At 46.2% G+C, this 22,810-nt stretch overlaps 1 protein-coding gene across 1 annotated transcript in view; it reads right to left on the bottom strand.

The window, feature by feature from the left end:
• Window positions 1-2,977: 2,977 nt before the first annotated feature.
• Window positions 2,978-22,810, bottom strand: part of LOC130113997 (A disintegrin and metalloproteinase with thrombospondin motifs 20-like) — a 183,101-nt gene continuing 163,268 nt past the window's right edge. The window contains 1 exon segment of the mRNA XM_056281714.1: window positions 2,978-3,223. Coding sequence (XP_056137689.1) covers window positions 2,978-3,223 — 246 coding nt within the window.

Below are 22,810 nucleotides of genomic sequence, written 5' to 3'. Positions count from 1 at the left end.
CACAGCGTCTGCAGGGACGCCCAACCAAGCTGGAGGTAACACGGGGATTCGAACCGGCGATCCCCATGTTGGTAGGCAACAGAATAGACCGCTAAGCCACCCAGACGCCCCCTTAAGGGCAATTTTTAAGTAAATATACCTTGTTACTTTCCACTTCTGCACCCATTACCCATCACTCTTCATTGTGATTTCACAAATAAGCAGAGTATTTTTTAAATAAATAAAAGAAAAGAAAATTTTTCACTTATTGGCCCTCTGAAGTTATGGAGAAGTCAAAAAGCCAACTTTATGTGATTCTGTGGCCAACTCACCTTTTCAAAGGCGCAGATCTGCCCAATTTACCTAAACCCCAACCCTCCTACAGGATGTTCAGAGACCCACGGTGGGCTCCCAAAAGCTGGCATTTGTGTTGGGTAGGAATCCATGTATAAAGCAATTTGATACCGTATCGAGTGTCCAGGAAATGGGAATCAGAGGTTGTACAGGAAGAAAGAGATGGACAGAACCAATGCTTTGGACCATATCGGCTGAGCGCAGAACAAATATTCCCATAATTTCATCCTAATGCCCCAGCAGCTGCTCCTAGTGGAAGGGGCTGCTGGCACATGAAAAAAAAAGGAGGGAAGGCTGAGAAAACAACAGGCCTTTTGTCCGACATAGGCGTAGACATGGGCCCTGCTGCCATTTGTAGCCACTGAAAGAATGTGACAGCACCAAGGTCCATAGACATGATACAGAACATCCCTCCTCCGCTCAGAGCGGCTGGGAACACAGCACGGCCAAGAGTATGGCTTATGTTGTAGTACTGCTGAGTAATGTACTTCCACTTGTTGAAAAACATACACCGGTTGTGATTTATTCAAAAGACTCTGTAGGACTTCACTGTGGCTCGATCAGGTCCAAGCTCAGGCATAAACACAAGATTTTGTGTGCGAATCACGCAGGACACCTTGAAGCATGTCTGCAACAACAGTTTGAGCAATAACAATGGTTGATGTAACAACAACGTTTTCCTTTATAATGTGATAACTGCCGGCTAATGTATTAACTGCAGGTTATAGTGATAAAAATCTTCTCCGGGTGTCCACGTAGCGTGGCGGTCTATTCCGTTGTCTACCAACACGGGAATCCTGGGTTCAAATCCCCATGTTACCTCCGGCTTGGTCGGGCATCCCTACAGAGACAATTGGCTGTGTGTGTGGGTGGGAATCCAGATGTGGGTATGTACCCTGGTCGATGCACTAGCGCCTCCTCTGGTTGGTCAGGGTGCCTGATCGGGGAGGAGGGGGAACTGGGGGGAAGAGCGTGATCCTCCCACGTGCTACGTCCCCCTGGTGAAACTCCTCACTGTCAGGTGAAAAGAAGCAGCTGGCGACTCCACATGTATCGGAGGAGACGTGGTAGTCTGCAGCCCTTCCCGGATCAGCAGAGGGGGTGGAGCAGCAACCAGGACGGTTTGCAAGATTGGGGTAATTGGCTGGGTACAATTGGGCAAAAAAGGGGAGGGGGGGGATCTCCTACAGGAAAGGATGGGGATGAGATGTGTCAAAGGGCAGTAAACCAGATTCAAAGCTTCAAAGGTCTTAACATCTGGCCCACCCCGTGACCTGCACAGGCATGATACTTGATGTTACTGTAATCAGATATATATAGACTATAATTTAGCACGCCATTACATCAGTGAGTTGAAGTATTCTATCATTTATCCAAACAGTGTCAATGGTGACCTTCATGATGAAATGTATTTTTCACTATGGGTTTACTTGTGGTTTAAGGCTGGGTTGCACTTCCTCTATTCGGGTACATGGTACCATCTGTGCACAGTGGCAAGGAGAAGGGTATTCTGGGTGACCATGGCTCACAAAGGTTCACTGTGTCACAGACGTCACACCTACAAATTATCAACCAATCAGCGCAAGCGTTGCTAACTGGTCCAGCAGACAGGGATATCCGTTAGCGTGACAACATAAGCAGGGATGCCAGAGCTCTTCCACCCGTGCTTATATGTTTGGTTTAGTTACGTCGATGTCACGTGGGATCGTTTCTGTACGTTCCCTCAGCCCAGCATAACCCCGAAACAGTCACATACACACCAACACATAATAAACACTAAAGAGGCATGAAATGGAATAAGAAATGGCACCTTACCAAGTAATAAATGAAAGAGTGAGGGTATATGGAGTGGAGCGAACAGTCATAAAAGAGGAAAGGGAAATCCATTTTTTTCTCTCACCCGGCCCCAAACTGGTGAAATTAACTCCTGGTCTCCATCAGAGATACAGACTCACTTACTTCTGTCAGGAAAGGCTGAGAAAGTTTCCTCTTTTAGGCCTTCCTCAGTTCTAAAAGTGGCCTTTGGTATCACTTCGCTATGAATATGAATTGGTGCTGACTGTTACTATTGCCCCCGTACTGATTTGTGCACCTGACAGTGCAATTTGCCTGTTTTCGGACTTGTGTCCGTGTTGTACTGTGACTCTCCTGTTCACTGCCTCTTGATGATCTAATACAGGGTTCCTGCAGGTTTCAACAGGTTAAATTCAAGACTTTTTAAGACCTTTTTAAAACCACTTTGAATAAAATGTAAGACCTATTTCACGGCAAAAAAAAAAAGGAATGAAGGAAAATTACTATGAAAGAGTAATAAAGTCCTAGAATTACTTACAAAGTAAAAGTATTAAGGTTCAACAAGAATAACTTCACGTTCCATCAGAACAGTTCTTTCAGTGAACATGCAGTAAAAAACAACTACAGTACAGGCACCTCCTACCCATCACAGATTATGTGTGGGGGTATGAATGGAGTTGGGGGACAGTTTACATCTGCCAGTCACACACTGGTCTATACGCAGCTGCACATTTTATAGAATACTGAATGTATGTGTATTTGTCTAAGTGTGTGTGCGTGTCTGTGTGTGTGTGTATCCGTCTGACAAGAGCTGTTTTCTGAGCCGTTCTCCCTTGGCCACAATCTCCTATTAAACGATCTCAAGCTCAGCCAAGTTCTCCTTGTGGCTCCTCCTCAGAATATTTGACTTGGCGATGAGTGCTGCCATTTTGCTGCCAGCCTTGCCCTGTGCCACTTCTGCAAACCTGTCTGCATCTCTGGCCAGACCTTCAGACTCCTCTAGGATGGTTTTCCTTCTCTTTTTCAGTTCCTCCAGGTGGCCCTCTGCAGCCTTTCTCTTCTGACCCTGCGATTCCGACTCCTTCTGTCTTCTCTCCTGATCGAGGTGGACACGGCACCTGGACCTGGCTGATGCCACAGAATTCCACAGAATTCAGGAGCTCCTTAGTGAGTGGGACCTTGGTAACACCTCCGTGTAGAGTGACATAGTCGCACACAAGCCTGTGAGCGACAACAGTGTCCTCATGCATATTGCAAGTCTCTACCTCCTTGTTTAGGTTTCTCTTGATGTATTATTCCGCTAAACCAAATTTCGTGATGTAGGCAGTTCTGTCACCACCACACATGAATGTTGTCGCTATTTCTGAATCCGGGAACATGCTTCTAAAAAGCTCACCTATGCCCTCGCTGGTGCTGTAGGAATTGTGTTTAGCTACAGTATTTAGCGTCCAAAGCACCTCCGCTTTTAGGGTTGGTGCAGACTCAAACGTCGTCCGGAGTTGTTACGGGAGCTGCTGCACTTGATGCTCGCGCAGCAGTGGCGGACACCAAACAGATGGCAGGCGTATGTTGTCGGCTTTTCAGTTGGGTCTTGTGTTTCTCTGACTGACCATGCCATGCTAAAGCCTTTACCCCCAATGTCCCGAGTTTAATAGTTTTCTTGCATAAGATGCAGCAGGCTACAGCAACATTCCCCTCCACCGGTTTCAACCAAGCACTAAACGTGCTTTTCTCCAACCACTGGTAGTTGAATTTGCACCTCCCCATGAAGTTAGAAAAGTATCAGACAGAAGTTAAAGACTTTAGCATTCATTTATCTCTTGGCTCGGACTGACAGCATGACACAAGCTACAGGACACAAACACAAAACACTAGTTCGGTGTTCTCCGACAAATTGACCGGGGAGCTGTAAAGTAATGACTATTGGTTCCATGTTGTTTTCTTTCAATACGGATTATTGGAGCGGAACGAACTATTACCGTAGTGCTTACGTTGCAACCCGGATATTTCCCATCCATCCATTATCTGAACCGCTCATCCTGCTCTCAGGGTCGCGGGGATGCTGGAGCCTATCCCAACAGTCGTTGGGTGGCAGGCAGGGAGACACCCTGGACAGGCCGCCAGGCTATCACACAGGGCCCACACACACACACACACACTCATACCAAGGGACAATTTAGTACGGCCGATTCACCTGACCTACATGTCTTTGGACTGTGGGAGGAAACCGGAGCACCCGGAGGAAACCCACGCAGACACGGGGAGAACATGCAAACTCCACACAGGGGATGACCCGGGACGACCCCCAAAGTTGGACTACCCTGGGAATCGAATCAAGGACCTTCTTGCTGTGAGGCGACTGCGCTAACCCCTGCGCCACCATGCCGGACATTTCCCTCAGACACATTTAACCGGATACAGGGCAGTTATATTTTTAAGACCTATCAAAATCATATTTAAGACCAAAAGACATTTTAGATCAAATTTAAAACTTTTTAAGACCCTGCGGGAACCCTGTAATACACACTTAACACTGAATACAATCAATATGACATGCATGCTTGGCCACAATATGATTAGCATGTAGAAAATGTTCCACCAACCAACATGGGGATCACCGGTTCGAATCCCCGTGTTACCTCCGGCTTGGTCGGGCGTCCCTAGAGACACAATTGGCCGTGTCTGCGGGTGGGAAGCCGGAGGTGGGTATGTGTCTTGTTCGCGGCACTAGCGCCTCCTCTGGTCAGTCGGGGCGCCTGTTCGGGGGGGGGGGACTGGGGGAAAGGGTGTGATCCTCCCACGCGTTACCTCCCCCTGGTGAAATTCCTCACTGTCAGCTGAAAAGAAGCGGCTGGCGACTCCACATGTATTAGATGAGGTATGTTGGTAGTCTGCAGCCCTCCCCAGATCGGCAGAGGGGGTGGAGCAGCGACCGGAATTGCATGGAAGAGTGGGGTAATTGGCTGGGTAAGATTGGGCAGAAAAGGGGGGGACCCCCCCCCCAAAAAAATAAACTGTTCCACCAGTACTACTACATCTTCCAATGTGATTATTGTATAATACTCAATGATGGTGACAGTTGGCAACGCTCGATGTCATCTGCTAACTGCGGACTCTCTTGTAAGTCACTTTGGATAAAAGCATCTGCCACATGAGTGAATGTAAATGTGATGTAAATGAGGGAACATGGGGACGAGGCCTGTCACACCAACAGATGGCCTTCCCTGCGCTGGCTATGCGGATGGTCTGCAGGAACACCACCCGTTGTTGAGAACTTGAAGGTGTGAGTCTGCAACACTGCGAGCCTCAGTGAACCACGGTTACCCACAAACCCCTTCTTTACGGGGGAGACGTTTTTGGTGCGCCTACGCAGCGGGGGTGCCTCCCAGCCTTTATTTCCAGTACATGTCCGGTGTGGCGAGCCTCTCTAGATGGGAAATGTACTCCGTGTCACACCATGGTATTTCTCCTGGCGAGAGCGGCAGGGGAAAATGCTTGACGCTTAATGCTTGTGGAGTTAAGGATCTCATGCGCCATGCCAGGAATAATGTCAAGATAGCCCCGCAGCTATTTCTGCATCCAGCCGGGCTGTTGAGTTTCAATCTGCTGTATTGTTTTGGTCTTACTACGCGTCTGAGGGCCGACGCTGCTTTACCACTTTCCCACCGATTCACTTTCATGCATGCCGCCATAGCTGACATCAGCGTGAACTCGGAGGACGGCGGTCTAGTTAAAGGAAAAGCCAACCTAGAACTCTTTTAACGTTTATGGTCTTGTTCTTGGTGTGAATTACAGTATACCAAGCTACAGGATCCCTCTGCCAAAACTCAGAAGGCAAACTTTTATTTCTGGGCTTCATTCAAGTGGTGACCTGCTTTGCCAAACGTTAAGTCTTCCTCAGACATGAATCAGAGGTAAACCATCCTCTCTTGCTTCCACACCGCTCTTAAACACCAGAGCCAAGGACACGATCTGGTTACGCCGGTGCCGGTTCGGAACAGCGTGGTACTGGACATGACGCTGGTTTGTAATGGGTCGGTCCTTGTGCGATACTGGCTTTGTCCTGGATGTATGTGTTTTTCTCTCATTTTTACTTGCTGCAACATCGAGTCAGTCACTTAACAACTTGCCTCTCCCTCTCCCTCTCTCTCACACACACACATAAACCCACAAACACACATCCAAATATGCACATGTCTTTGTCTTTGCACTGCAGCCTACTGAAGTGGTTTTGTCTGTGTTTGAGGCCAATGCCACATGAGACAAACATGACACCAGAGCCCACTTACCATACAGGCGGACTGCAAGACTGTGTGTGTGTGTGTGTGTGTGTGTGTACACACACAAATACAAACACATCTTGGTGTTACAGGATGCATAAATCAAGTAAGTTTATACACGTAACCAACCGATGCATAACGACGGACTGCCGACGGCGGTATAATTTAAATACGACCAAGGAATCTGCGCCGGAGCAGAAGGAGCTGGCGGGATGAGCCGTACACGCAGGAAGGGTTCATCTTTAGCCGCCTGTCAGCCCTTTCCCAGGTGCTCCTCCGGACTCGTCCTCATCCAGAAACCCCACGTTAGATTTGAAACAGTCTAAACAAACATTCCAGGGGGAAATCGTCTGGAGCGTGAAAAAAAAAAAAGAAAGGAGAAGAAGAAAGGAGAAGATGTCGATGAAGAAGAGGGTGAACTCAGGTCCGCCGATACAGTAAGCAGACCTATCATTTCCACTCACGCCAGAGCTCTGTAATAAAAATGCCTCCATCAGCCAAATTACCCATCCACGCTGCTGCACCTGATATAAATCAGATGGGGAGAAAGAAAATTCCACCTCCCGCTGTAATAAGCACCTCCGAGTCCAGGCTCAAACCAAGATCAAACATTTTCTGCAGCATTCTTTCGGGATATTCTGTGTTGTGTGCCAACACAAAATTACAACCTGACAGAAAAAAAAGAAGGAAAAAAAAAGAAGAGAAAAACCCCACACCACCTTACGTTTCTTTGCTGGCGATGGCTTCTTGTACAAGAGGAGTTCTGCTTTGACACTGGGAGCAAAGGCGTTTAAGATGATGAACGCAGATAGCTGAACTACAACCGAGGAAGAGATAATTTGGATAGTTTTGAAGCCTTTGTCCTACGCTGAGGGTCCATCTCCCCCCCCACCCGAGTGAAAAGGATCCCATCTGAGCCTGCTTGTCTGTGTTGAATCACACTGGGAGTGAAGGAAGGGCCGTGTGACAATAGTCCAAGATGAGAGAGAGAGAGAGAGAGAGGTGTAAAGATGAGAATAGAGGAAGAACAACAGACAGTTTTGCTTTGGCTAAAACACACCTATCTGACAAAGCACCGCCATAAAAACACTCGAACCGGCGCTCTGTGTGGTCTCGCTTCTTTTAACGGCCCCTCGCTTTTTCCATAGCTAGGTCATTCTGCAGGGGAGCCTGGGAAGGCACTGGGGAACAGATAAGGACTCTGGGGGAACAGTGTGTTAAGGTGCTCTGTTCGTTGTCGTTGTGGAGATCGGTTTGGTGAACTGGTCTCACACGCTAAGTCAGAGTCAGTGTTTTATCTACCAAGTGAGTTTTCACACAGCGGGGAACATGACTTGGTGTTTTCCACCGGTGGGACCATCATTTATCAACCAACACATGATGAAGGAATGTTTTTAAATAATTTAATGTGTTGGTCTAGCCCTCTGGGCCTCAACTCCAATTTAGGGCTAAACAAATAAAATGTCACTTGACTGTGACGTGACGTGATGTGATGCTTCCGCTGGTGATTAACAATCAAATGCACAAGGTGCCCGGGTGGCATGGCGGTCTATTCCATTGCCTACCAATACGGGAATCACTGGTTCAAATCCCCGCGTTGCCTCCGGCTTGGTCGGGTGTCCCTACAGACACAACTGGCCTTGTCTGCGGGTGGGAAGAAGCCAAATGTGGGTGTGTGTCCTGGTCACTGCAGTAGCGCCTCCTCTGGTCGGTCGGGGCGCCTGTTCAGGGGGAGGGGGGATTGTGTGATCCTCTCACGCGCTACGTCCCCCTGGTGAAACTCCTCACTGTCAGGTGAAAAGAAGCGGCTGGTGACTCCACATGTATTGGAGGAGGCATGTGGTAGTTAGTCTGAAGCCCTCCCCGGATCCACAGAGGGGGTGGAGCAGCGACCGGGACGACTCGGAAGAGTGGGGTAATTAGACGAGTACAAATGGGGAGAAAAATGGGGGGGGGGGAAATCAAAAAAAAAAAAGGGGGGAAAAAAACAAAAAACAATCAACTGCACAAATGACAACTGAGCAAAGCCAAAGGTATACATTTACTACAAAGGTATACATTTACTACAACGCCTCCAAGTGAATAGTGAAGGATTCCTGCATTGTTCATGTATGCCAGAATGTCCGCCATCTTTGTTACTACTTCCATCTTCTCTGCTCAGTCCATTTCTTTTGATGTGTGAACATGCAAACACACATGCGTACACACACACACACACACACACACACACACACACACACACACACACACACACACACACACACAGCTAGTTCTGCAGTATGTCAGAATTGTTGACATAAACACTGTTTATAGACATCAGAAGCAGGATTCTCAGAGAGCAAACACTCTCCGAAGCATATTTCTAGCTGCCTGTGCCTCCACTGTGGTCAGACGGCAACATCTGGGTATTTTTGTGACAAAGTGAGCGGCCATATAGCAATCAATCAATCAACCAACCAGACTTTATCAATATCACATCTTCCACACAACTAAGTGCAATGACATGTGTTTTACATGAATAGGTGAAAAGTGTCGAAAGAAACCACAAGTACTTACCTACACAAAGTGTAAGGTTGAATGAGAGAGTGTGTGTGTGTGAGAGAGAGAGAGCTTGTTAAGCTATATCATGAGGACCTTTTTAACCAGAATCAGTCTTTCACTGCCTTCTGCATTACATGCACTAGGAATTTCACTTGGTGTTGTTGGTGCAATTAAGAAACCAAGAAAGAGAGGGCGTCCCGGTAGCGTGGTGGTCTATTCCATTGCCTACCAACACGTGGCTCTCCTGTTCGAATCCCCGTGTTACCTCTGGCTTGGTCGGGAGTCCCTACAGACACAGTTGGCCGTGTCTGCGAGTGGGAAGCCGGACGTGGGTGTGTGTCCTGGTTGTTGCACTAGCGCCCCCTCTGGTCCGTCGGGGCGCCTGGTCGGGGGGGAGGGGGAACTGGGGGGAATAGCATGATCCTCCCACGCGCTATGTCCCCCTAGTGAAACTCCTCACTGTCAGGCGAAAAGAAGCGGCTGGTGACTCCACATGTATCAGAGGAGGCATGTGGTAGTCTGTAGCCCTCCCCGGATCAGCAGAGGGGGTGGAGCAGTGACTGTCACAGCTCGGAAAATAGGGTAACTGGCCAAATACAATTGGGGAGACAAAGGGGGGGGGGGTCCAAGAAAGAGGACATTTTCACCAAGTGAGGACATTCTGGCCAGTCCTCACATCTCTAAGGGTCCATTTTAGGGTTAGGACTGGGGTTAGGGTTTAGGGTTAGAGCTAGGATTAGGTTAAGGTTAGGGTCAAGTGCTAGGGAATGAATGTCGTCAATGAGGGGTCCTCACAAGCGCATGTGGTTTGGGTCAGGGACAAAGCAAGCGTGCCACCATCAAAACAAATATGACAGCGTCTATCCGAAGAGACCTCACTGAAGACTTAAAACTGAGGGTTAACCCTGCACTTTGGACTGATTCTCTCATTAAATCACATCTCGTCATGTGTCTACGTGTCTAGCGACTCATACCAATTACATTCAGTCAAGTCTTCTCCTTATGGCAACTGACAGACAGTCTGGTCAAGACGGTCACCGATACGGCGCCCCGTGCCAGTAAATGTGTCACTAGCAGCTGGTGGGTGCAGCTCCATGAATTGTGGTACCATATGGAGTGTTAAATGATAATAAAAATCCAACTGCCATGACAGCGTAGCGACGGCTAGTGTAGCTCTCTCTCTCTCTCTCTCTCTCTCTTGAAGAGCCCGGCGCAGTATATTTCATCCACTGTCCAGAAATCATCACTTGCATGGAAGAAGGAGACAAAGATCCGTGATGCGGACATAAGGCTTGAATTTGAGGTGGCTTTGAAAACAATACAGGGGCTCGCAGTGGGGAGAAGGTGGACATGGCGTTCATTTTGAAAGTGTCGGCAGAAAGATTGATTTGCTTGCCGTCCGAAAGCGAAGTCGGGGTTGTATGCAGGCTGTTTTGGATGTTTGGGTGCAACCACAGAAGTTTGATTTACACGGCACTCGCACAACACGCCGTTTTTCCCAGCCGACAGCGGGCTCTGGCCTGAAAATACTCGATCGTGCAACGCTGAACAAAGGATCCCGGACTCATATGAATTAGGGATGCGCTGATACTGGTATCGGATATCAGGTCAATTAAGGGACAGATATTTTACCCAAGACTGAAATCTGATACCAAAAACCACAAGCAACAGGTCACGAACAAAAGCAAAACGGGTTGATTTACTGTATTTTTGGCACATTGTTGCCTGCATTTCTTTAATGGTGGGAAAATTTTTTGACTTTTTCTCAATTATTTTGGCCACTGACCCTAAACTAATGGTCTAAGTCTGCACTGTTCAGCAACGGTTATGGATCTACTCAGCACTTAGTAAAGATGTGTACTTGGAATTATCATCGAGTGGGAAAAAGTGATATAGGTGCATCCCTAATAACAATTCCCAGTCATGGATCCTTTGTTGGGCTTTTGATTGGTCCGCTGACCCACCAATCAGAGGGCTAGTGTGCATAGCGACCCCGCTAACATCCTGTAATGTCCGACGTACACTGCAACTGTCCCCCAGGCAGTCTGTAGCCTACATGTTGTGTGTAGAGATGTTGCTATGAAGCATGTAAATAACACTCCATGTAAATAACAATCCATGTAAATATCATGTAAATAACTCTCCATGGCATACTGAGGGTCCTGTAGCCAACATTTAGGAGATATTTGAGACCCCTGGCTCCAAAAGTGGTCACAGATAGATTTGATAGGTGGGAGACAGTTAGTACAGTTAGCACCCTGGATGGCAGCAATGACAGTTAGACGTCAGAAAAATTATATGTGAGGGGGTGGGGGGCGCCCCGGTGGCTCACCTGGTAGAGCACGTATCACATAAGGCTGAGTCCTTACTGCAGCGGCCTGGGTTCGAATCTGGCTCGGGCTCTTTGCTGCATGTCTTCCCCTCTCTCTCCCGTCTTGCTCTACTGTCACTGCTAAAATAAAGCAGAAAATGCCGGAAAAAAATTAACTTACAAAAGAAAAATTATATATGGTTCCACACCAGTTTTGGGAAAACTCACAATACTCAGTCTGGGATGCTTCTTATCACAAAGTCTTTTTAAAGAAACACATGGATTGAATAGAAATAAGTCACTTAAATCAACAGGTGTTTTCAATGGAGGCAGACTGTCTGAGCCTATCGGTTGTGTCACCAAGCAACAGTAACCAAGCAGCGCGAGAGGGAAGGGCGGGACTTGACAACGGCTGAATTGACGATGGGAGCCCGAACCTGGAATAACGCAGGCTTCCCATGCCATTCGCGTCAAATACGTCTACTCCGAGAGGATAATCTGCATTTAAAGTATCAGCACCAAATGAATGAGAGAAGTGCTTTGAATCAACTCATGTCAACTGAGACAGCTTTATGAGCGCACACTCCATTATCCAATACTGAGGTACTCAGACAGTAAATGGAGGCTGGAGGGCTCCGGGAGAGACTAGAGCGATAAGAACCTGTCGTTGTCTTTGCACCGTGGCCCTCTGAAGTGGTTTTGTCTGCGTTCAAGAGCCACAGTCATATTAGACAGGCGGGACAAGAGCCCCACTCACCATACAGGCAGACTACATGTGTGTCTCGTCACACACACACACACACACACACACACACACACACACACACACACACACACACACACACACACACTTAGTAATTCTCTAAACCCAGACAGGAAAACCCCTGTCTGCCAGCGTGCAACTGGTGCAGATGATTTTGGGTGAAGGACATTACATAGGTTTGAGGGTGCCTTACTTTTACCATATTGCCAGATGCGAAGACGAGGTTTTGTGGAGTGGCTGTATGAGTTATCCCCTTTATGACGCACAGGAAAGTAGACCGATAATTAAACTAGACGTTTTTTTGCAGTTTTTTTTCCAATGCAAGGCATCTCGCAAACTGACATCTGGTCGTATGTGTAGCCATAAGCTCTGCACAGATTTGACCCCTCTTAAAATGTTGGTGAGCACATCTAAAAATATATGCTGTTGTTCCATTGTTCCATAAGGATTTTGTTTTTTTAATCAACGTTATAATCCTCACTGGTAAGAAAATTGGTGCAATATGTGTTTTCTACCCCCCCACCACCACCACCGCTATTCTGTTAGCCCCTCTCGTATGCTATCACTTGTTGTCCACGTGATTTCACTGGAGGTAGGATTTCACAGAAACACCATCGACAGAGGTGTAAGTAAGACGTTCTCCATCACCTTTAACCTGCTCAAACAAACCGGTCTCTAGCTAAACGTTTTGAAGTGTGTCTGATGTGTCAGCTTGCTTCTCTGAGTTGTCGGTTAGCTAAAAACATGATTCAGACAAGCTAGCTTTAGCGCTTTAGCTCCGTTGAACCACTGCTGAAGCATCTATTCTATGACGTCAGAAGCACTTTAAAACTTTTACAAAAACTTAAGTGTTGCTGTTTCAGTTGAGGAGTAAGTGTTTTGACAAATCTCGCATCGCTCTTTTGTCCAGAGACGCCGGTCATCTAGCTAACTTGTGGAGAAAGAGCTGACTCTTCAAGCATCAGGCCCTTGGACAGGTGATTGATGCAAGTTAACCTTGTCAAAGGTGAGGATCAGTCTAAAAAGGGGACACAAATCATTTCTAAATGCCCTAACCGGCCCACCTACCAATCTTAGATTGGATTGATGGTCTCCCTCCATTTCTCTGGAGCAGTTTAACACATACAGAATGTCTTCGTGTTTAGTTTGTCCACTTGGCGATGGAGGGTTTAAAAGGCTGGATAGACTGACGGTAACAGGACGCAAAAGAAAATCCACTGTTACACCAAAATCTGTGAGCCGTCTTATTATGTGACCTGCCTCTCAAACACGCTATTTCGGTCGAACTCCCAGATGCTAATCCTAATCTTAACCCCAGTATAATCACGTCTAAAATTAACCGTCGAATGCCTTGATTTAACCACCTCAAATTTATGTCTAAATTTAACCTCGTCTAGCTGCCGTATCCCAGCTGAAATAGTTTGTTTTCAAAGTAGGGTCATATAATCTGATGGGTCACAGATTTTGTTCAACACCGGCTTCCCTGAGCACAACAGCGCCCCCGTCTGATAGTAAAACATAGGGGCGTCACGCCAGTTTGCCTGCAAATTGCGGCCTTACGGGCTTGTCAGCTATCACATAGGAATATAAATTAAGCCTAAACTGACGTCAGAGAGACCGTATTTTACACCACAAATCTCCCATGCTCAGAGACCTGGAGACACCCATTTAAAAGGAGGTAGCATCTCATGAAACCCAATATCCAACGGCGTCGTTTGGTGACGGTTCAAAACCAGTTCTGTTTGATATGTCCTATATTACTATATGGCTGTCTTCCTCTAAAGCTCCAGTTTAAAAGGACCCGATTTCCTCCATTAGCTGACGAACAGCTGGATGAGGTTGGAACACACAGCGTCTCTGTGCGACAGCCTCGACAGGAATTCCCACTGTGAAGACCCACACCTCTTTCCATGAGTTTTGAAAACTTTTAACTCTGAATGAATGCTCTGTGAACCTCCCGCCGACATGACAGCTTCTTCCCCGAGGCAGTCCGTCTCCTCAATAGACACCCTGCGCAGACCATCCACTAGACACCCTGTGATTATCCACATGTGCCTGTTATTTATGTGATATTTATACGTGAATAGTGGAATCTAACATGTGCAATATGTACAAGACTCACTCCACTCTGCACTCAAATCGCTCACCATCCTTAACCAACACCTCATTCTGTTCCAGAAATCTGTACCTAGTTTATATGCTGACATTACTATGTTTGTCTTACAGTGTGTACTGACTGTTGGTGTGTGTGGCATTACACTATGTGAGAGGTCCTTGTTGTGCATCCTGTGTGTTGTTGTCTGACTGCAATTTTGGATTTGCTGTGTGTTGTAGCGTTGGGGGATGTAGGGATTCTGGTTTTCTAGGCTCGCACAATGTCACACAATGATGAAAGTGCAGAGAACGGTCGAATCCTGCAAGAGAAAACGTGGGATCCCGCCGAGGCCTTCTCTCTGCCTGGTACGGTCTGCTTTCCGCGTCTTCACGTTGAGAATGCGTTATTAACTCGGGCTGAGATAGATTATATCCCCCACGGGCCTTATTGGTCTCACTGCTGCAGAACAAAGACAACATTCTGTTTAGAGGTTTAGTGTTCCCCGGTGATGTGGGCTACAACAGCCTGTTAAAAACCCCAAGATAGCCCACTTGATTGGAGTGTTAGCCTGTTAAAAATAATGAGCTCTCTTCCCCCTCCATATTTATACCCGTGTATCTAGACTACCAGTCTCACACGCTTAAGGGCCGGTACAGACCCATGTCTAGTCCCATCTGGCCTTTGCCACATTCAGCTTAACCATGCGGACGCGGGGCAGCGTTTTCCAGACTGCTTAACGGCCTGGGTTTTACAATGGGAAAGTATTTGCCACAACTAAAACACTGCTGCCAGTCATAACCCTCTGCATATTCCACACGACTGTCAGCGGATCTTTGGGACCGTTCTTCTTCGCTCAGTGTGAAAAGACGAAGAGTTGTTTATGCCGAGAATTAGCGAGGCTATAACCTTCAGAGATCCCCGCCGCTGAATGATGACTTTAGAGAGTTATGTGACCCTCGCATAAAGGTATGCCGTGTTTCACCCTCCGAGCGCGGCACGGAGCCGTAAAACAAAGATCCCTCAGCAAACGTGAAAATCCCCGCATACTTGAGTGAGCGCGTTCCGCTTTCTGCTGCTGGCCTTAAACAGCCGGTTCACACCAGAGGCTCCCCACTCGTGCATCAAACAATACATCCATTTCTTAAACCAGACTGCATGAGCCCGCAGGCTGTTGGCACATACCTGAACCTCAGAGCCGGGCTTTTAAAAACCCCGTCCTCATGGGGACCAAAAAATGTTCTCATAAGGTAGGTGGTTCATGATTTTGCAATTCTTAGGAGGATAACTGATCCTTTCAACTGCAGATAAATGAAAACACACGCACACACACACACACACACACACACACACACACATGCACGCACACACACACACACACCAAACGTGGCTGGTACAAAATGGACACCGTAAAACAAAACCCTGATACGACCTCATTCGGTGGCAGTCAGTCAGCTACACTCCTGTTCTCTGTGAAAACTGTGGCTGCAGCACTTCACACAGAGACCTCACTGGGAGGTCACAATCACTTACATCAACTAAGTCCTGATAACCCAGTTGGCCGTGGAGACCGTCGCGTGATTGGGTTCTCCTGGACTTTGAAGTAGTCGTGCTGGATCAAAAGCTAACATGGAAACTGTCAGAGGCCAACTGCTCCAATGTAGTATTTGTGTATCTATGTGTATATTGGTGTGCATGAATGTGTGTATGGGGGGAAGGGGGGGGGGCATAATCAGGCAGTCCACCACTGTTCAAGGCAACTTTCTTTTGCAGGACCAAATTAACTTTGGATCGGAAAGGAAAGCATTAAACAGTAAGATTGTTCCCCTCACTGCCGTTTATCTGATCAATATATCTACAAATAAGAACAAGCCACACTAAAACAAACCGATAACTCCACCAACCTGGACAGGAGAGATGTTCTGCACCCCGTACTACCCGTCTAGTCATCTAATAAAGGCTTACCATAAGATGTCTCACTCAGCAAAACTAAAAGTAGAACAAATTTGACCTTCAGGTGAAATAAATGCAAGGGTAACACTGCCTGTATTACAAACATAGACACATATTGCCATTCTATAGACATGTGGCACACTGACATGGGGGGGGGTTCAAGGTCAAAACGGCTCTTGCAAACAAAAGAAGCCAAATGTGAGTGTGTAACATATATGGGAACTACACAATACGCTGTTATGAATGCAAAACTTCACTGAGTGCGCGTAAACAAATTCACTTCAGCGTTTTCATTTAATGGTAGCGTTTCCTAGCCATTTGAGTTGATTGACAGTTTTGTGATGATTCACCGCCATCTACTGGTCAGAAGTGAAAACTGCAGCAGGAAATATACAGAAAAAGATTTCAGTATTCATCTACGACTTCAAACAAGGGAGCCACAATGACAAAGGCATTGTTGGACAATAATGATAATTATTGTTACTAGATGAATAAATGACTCCATTATCGACAAGGGTGCTTACAGGTAAGGACAAAGCCCGAACCTGTAACTGCTGTATGGCGCTTCCAACGGAAACCCCTCTGTTGGCTCGCCAACTGGTTTGGTGTACAGAACAAACTGGTCAGTTGGACTGAAGACAGTTCAGACTCATAAAAAACATTAACTTTTGTCACAATGATTGACATGGAGGCATGAGAGTAAAGAAGACACAGAGGACTGAAGGTCTTTAGGGAAGGACGCGTGGGTGTTTCAGCAGGACTCCAGCATAGGACAACCAGTCCAGCTTCATTAGTCCAGCTGGAGAATAAAACTTGTCTAAATCTTTAACAAGGTGTTGGGCAGCGCTTCAGAAATGACAAACGGCCTGAGCTGTTGTATACCAGAGTTATTACATTTTTGGAAATCTTCCAAATCGGGCTGTGCCCATGCATGACGGTCAAACATATTGTACACCATATACTATGGCTGCACAAATGACGCTATGCTGTATGCTAACCCCACCTATTTAGCAATATGAGACCTGACACATTGCATATTGTACAAGTGCATGAGATTTTAGCATTGATTTTTAAACTTGTGAGTCAAAAACCCAACATATAGCAAGCAGCACTGTTCTACTACTCAATACCGTAACCTGACTTACAGGTCACAGTAATACTGGGGGTACAGTATTAACCAGCAAGACCACTTTAATACTTGCCAATTATTCAGTTTCTGTCCTGATTTATAGCAGAATCCCTTTTGCGAGACGTGTCCACTTTTAACACTGAAGACAGAAAAAACACTCAGTTATTTCCAAGATTTTCTTCCCTTAAAACTGATATTTCCATTCTGCTTACATTACTCATGAGTTCAGATTTCCATGAAAATAGCAGGAGACAGTTTGGTTGGTCTCATACTGTTCAGTGGGGCCCACATTGAAGGTCGACACATCTGTAGTAATTTGTTCAGTCCAGTAGGGGTCGCTGTTTACTGGGTTCATGAAAACGAAACGTTAGGTAGCTTATGGAATACATATTTAAGTTTCGTTTGTTAGTTGCATTTTATTTATTTCCATGAATAAATTAAGTATGATTCAATAGCAAAGTATAATAACATTAGCAAATTATATTAGTAAAGTATATTAGTTCTATATTGATATATTTTAGCACAATAGTATTATTAGTATGATTTATTAGTATTGTTAGAATTTAGGTAAATTAGAATTTTTGAGAATATTTGTGTAATTTATTAGCATGTTTATTTATCTACTTTGAACTGGCTATATCAAGTTTCCCTAAATGTAATTCGGTTGGGTTCTATTCTGTTCCTTTCTACTACTACTACTACTTTCGGCTGCTCCCGTTAGGGGGCGCCACAGCGGATCATCCGTTTCCATTTCTTCCTGTCTTCTGCGTCTTCCTCTGTCACACCAGCCACCTGCATGTCCTCCCTCACCACATCCATAAACCTCCTCTTTGGCCTTCCTCTTCTCCTCTTCCCTGGCAGCTCCATATTCAGCATCCTTCTCCCAATATACTCAGCATCTCTCCTCCACACATGTCCAAACCATCTCAATCTTGCCTCTCTTGCTTTGTCTCCAAACCGTCCAACCTGAGCGGTCCCTCTAATCTACTCGTTCCTAATCCTGTCCTTCTTCGTTACTCCCAATGAAAATCTTAGCATCTTCAACTCTGCCACCTCCAGCTCCGCCTCCTGTCTTTTCGTCAGTGCCACTGTCTCCAAACCATACAACATAGCTGGTCTCACAACCATCTTGTAAACTTTCCCTTTAACTCTTGCTGGTACCCTTCTGTCGCAAATCACTCCTGACACACTTCTCCACCCACTCCACCCTGCCTGCACTCTCTTCTTCACCTCTCTACTGCACTCCCCGTTACTTTGAACAGTTGACCCCAAGTATTTAAACTCAAATGCCTTTGTCACCTCCACTCCTTGCATCCTGACCATTCCACTGTCCTCTCTCTCATTCACGCATAGGTATTCCGTCTCGCTCCTACTGACTTTCATTCCTCTTCTCTCCAATGCATACCTCCACCTCTCCAGGCTCTCCTCAACCTGCACCCTACTCTCGCTACAGATCACAATGTCATCCGCAAACATCATAGTCCACGGAGACTCCTGCCTGATCTTGTCCGTCAACCTGTCCATCACCATTGCAAACAAGAAAGGGCTAAGAGCCGATCCTTGATGTAATCCCACCTCCACCTTGAACCCATCTGTCATTCCAACCGCACACTGTCACACTGCCCTCACACTTCCCTCATACGTATCCTGCACCACTCCTACATACTTCTCTGCAACTCCTGACTTCCTCATACAATACCACACCTCCTCTCTCGGCACTCTGTCATATGCTTTCTCTAAATCTACAAAGACACAATGCAACTCTTTCTGGCCTTCTCTATACTTCTCAATCAACATTCTCGAAGCAAACATCGCATCTGTGGTGCTCTTTCGTGGCATGAACCCATACTGCTGCTCGCTGATCATCTGTTCCTTTCTATTCTATAAAAATAGGCAAATTAATAGACAACATATTTACCCTCTTACCATGCCATCTACTATATCTGTCAGGGTAGTATTGTTCCACTGTAAGAGACCCTGTAGGAGCTACACTTTACATGGAACAATTATTTTATTTTATATACTTCTTTCAAATGTTGAAATCTACACACACACATCCCCTTGCACCACAAACACACACACACACATGCACGCGTGCACACATGCACGCCCACACACAAGATAATATGAAGCAACTCCAGACTCATTAGGATGTTACAGTTATATTCTTGCTGAGTAAGCTGTGTTAACTGGAATGTGTCGGTCTGAACCTGCTCCCCGGTTCCAAAGCAGCTCCCATCAGGATGCAGAGACCTGGCCTTGCTTGGCACAGGTCGACACATTGATGTGTTAGCTGGAATGCACATGTAATACTGTTGTTTTCTCAAAGCAGACTGCTCCACGGTAAACATCAATCATTAGTGTCTTTTATGGGGATTCTCAGAGTAGGTTTTGGCTTTTCAACTCCGTCATTAAAGATGTCTGGTTTCTGCTCACAGCAAGCAGGCCAGAGATTCCCCCCCCCCCTCCCCCCTCTCTGGCATATCCTTAGCCCGGAGACGCCGGTTGTACCTCAGCACAGCTGGGTTTCACTGAGAAACTGCTCTTGAAAGGGTTGTTTTTGTGCTCCAAGACTCTTCCAAATCCTCAGATTAGATTTTAGGTACCAAAGGCAGGACCCTGGCATGGAATCAAAGCAGTTCTTCAGGGACCATGATATCTGTTTTCATTTAATGTACAAAGTTATCACGCTGCAACGAGCAATGAAAAGCAGCTAGCACATTCAGGTTTCCCTCCGTGGAAGAAGTACCTGCACCGCCACTGCCGAGTCATTTTTTTCGATGACACGGCTCCTTGAAAGTTGCCTTTTCTGGCTCTCTGTGAGGTTTTCAAAGCCAATTGCAGACTTACCTCATTCTTTGATTTGACGTTACAATTTGGTGAGTCACCGGGGGCAGTTGACAGCTCCAGCTGTGCCTCCACAACTGCAGCTACAGTACATATGCTCTGCTGGGGAAACGGGCCAGAAGCGTTTGCCATGTTTATGCCTCTCGTGCTGGGACCGAGTGCAGGAAAGTAATGTTGTGAAAACGTAACCTGCACCGCTAAGTGGAGCCATACGGACCCACAACCAGGCCGGGCTCAAGCACCCAGCGGTGACCTTCTGCCAGCCTTTATTAACCACTGGCCTACATGTGCGATGGAGCACAGGGGCAAGTATGGTAACAATATGTCGTCACTTTGTAGGGAAACAATTAGCCGCAAGATGGCAGATGTTTCACATGCCACAAACCCCACTGCATTGTACCGTCCCATTTGAATAATAATGCCAATATAAGATCTGTATTTCACACAGGGTTAAAATTGTGTTAGGGTTAAAGTTGGAATCCATGATTTCTCTGATCTGTCCTTCCACTGAGCTGTGAGGAGACACCCTGGCCTGGACAGGCCGCCAGGCCATCACAGGGCCCCCCCCCCCCCCCCCCCCCCCCCCCCCCACACACAGACAGGGACAATTTAGTATGGACGAGTCACCTGACCTGCATAGCTTTAGACTGTGGAAGGAAACCCACGCAGACACGGGGAGAACATGCAAACTCCACCGAGGATGACCCGGGATGACCCCCAAGGTTGGATAACCCCCGGGGCTTGAACCCGGCGACAGTGCTAACCCCTGCGCCACCGTGCAGCACTTTGTTCCAACTATAATAATATCCCACCCTTGTAAAAATGGATCCTGGGACCAAAGCTAACACAGATAGTCTGATGTATTACAAACTGGATCAGCCTATATGGGAACACTGTTGAACAGTAATATTGGTTGTAGAATTGTTGGAATATCTGTCCAACAGAAGCATCACCACATTGTCATCACATTTCAATCCCTCTCCCTGTTTTAGGAACGTTTTTGCCGCAGCACCAGTTTCTCCGACCTGGTCAAAGACTTCCAACAGCGGTGGGAGCGTCTCCAACCAGGGTGAAGACGACAGCTAGCATTATGTAACCCGACTCCATGCTCCAGCTGGATGACATAACTATTTACTGACAAAGAAAAATCCTGGATTACAGCTTTAAGTTACCTAGCCACTTTGTTTTACGAGTCAAATGCTGTTTTATGGTTCGCACCCTTGTGAATTTAAAGTTATTTTCTCACAAGAGTAACATTGCTAATAAAATGGCTAGCTAGCTGGCAGGGTGACTATATTGGCATGCCGGCATCTTGTTAGCAATAGTTTTCTTATGAGTAATTTACTGCCTCAACATTCATACGTGTGCTATCAAAACATGGCATCTAACTCACAGAAGAAGAAAAAAATTGGTCAAGTGCTTTTCCCCCATCAATCACAGACCTTATTTGAAGAAACTTTGTTTTGTTTTTTTTTTCAAATGGAGAGATAGAATGGAGTTTGGGACACTGAATCCTCCGGCATCTTGTGACGATCTTATTTTCCTACAAAATGACAGACTGGGCCATGTTACATAAACATACACAGAAAGCTAACACAAGCGCCAATTTTAGTCTCTCAGTTTAGCCTACATACTTTTTAGGCCCGTTTTCATAGTCTTGATTGCAACGGGCTTATGGAGAAACAGACTGAGGTCAGACTTGAGTTATGTTGAAACTGCATCAGGGAATTAAGAAAGTCAACACTTAGATAAGATGGAAGATTGAGTAAAAAAAAGAGGGGTTGGGGGGAGGGAGAGGGAGAGAGAGAGAGAGAGAGAGAGAGAGAGAGAGAGAGAGAGAGAGAGAGAGGTTAGCCTTTGAAACCTATCTTAACTCAAATGCCCAATACTTGGATCATAGTACATAAATCTTAAAGGCTGCAGTGAAATATATTTCCACATCTGGCACTTACATGTGGAATGGCTATATACACCACATTGGATTGTGCCCTTGCTTTTGTATGAGTCAGTTAAAAGCATTAAAATATTTTATTATTTCTTACTTTTTACAGTGTTAGTAGAGTAGCATGACATACAGTATTGGTAGATTAATAACCATAAGCACCAGAATCAATCATTCATTGTTTTCTGTGTACAGGCAACATAACAGACATGAGATTCTTACAAACATCTTTGGATAATACATGGCAAACAAGCACAATTTCTTTACCTCTGTACCAATGCCCATTTAAAATTCAACACTCTGTTTGCACTTCAAGTATGAATATTAAAAAATACACATGTATAAGTTACAAATCTTAACTGTTATTAAAAAAAAGGATTACTTTTTTCTACAAATTTACGGCACATAGTGCATCAAGTACTCTTTAAATTTCTGATACAGACCTCATAGTACAACTGACCACCATAACACAATAGATGATAGCCAAGGGGTTTCTAGCTGCTCATGACTTTAACGGATTTTTTTTTAAATTTCTCCTGGGAATTTCTCTGATCATAAGAAGCGACGGCGTCAGTTGGAGAGAAAAAAAAAGAGAAAGTCATCATCTGTACCTAAAGAGACTTTGGTTAAAGCTGAACGGGACGGCGCCACGTCTTCCGGGGTAGTGGTTAAGTTAATGAGAACTGTTTCCTGGGTGGCTTCCTCCCTACGTCACACGCGACGTTACGTCAACGCGATGACGTCGCCGCGTTCACTGCCGGTTTGAAGCGGCTCCGGTGCGTCCGCGCCGTTCGGGTCCGGTTCGTTTGGGCCGGTGTGAAACGC

The sequence above is a fragment of the Lampris incognitus genome, chromosome 6 (genome assembly GCF_029633865.1).
Source record: "Lampris incognitus isolate fLamInc1 chromosome 6, fLamInc1.hap2, whole genome shotgun sequence".
Taxonomy (NCBI): domain Eukaryota; kingdom Metazoa; phylum Chordata; class Actinopteri; order Lampriformes; family Lampridae; genus Lampris; species Lampris incognitus.
The sequence above is the reverse complement of the archived record's forward strand: the minus strand, read 5'-3'. Positions and strand labels throughout refer to the sequence as shown.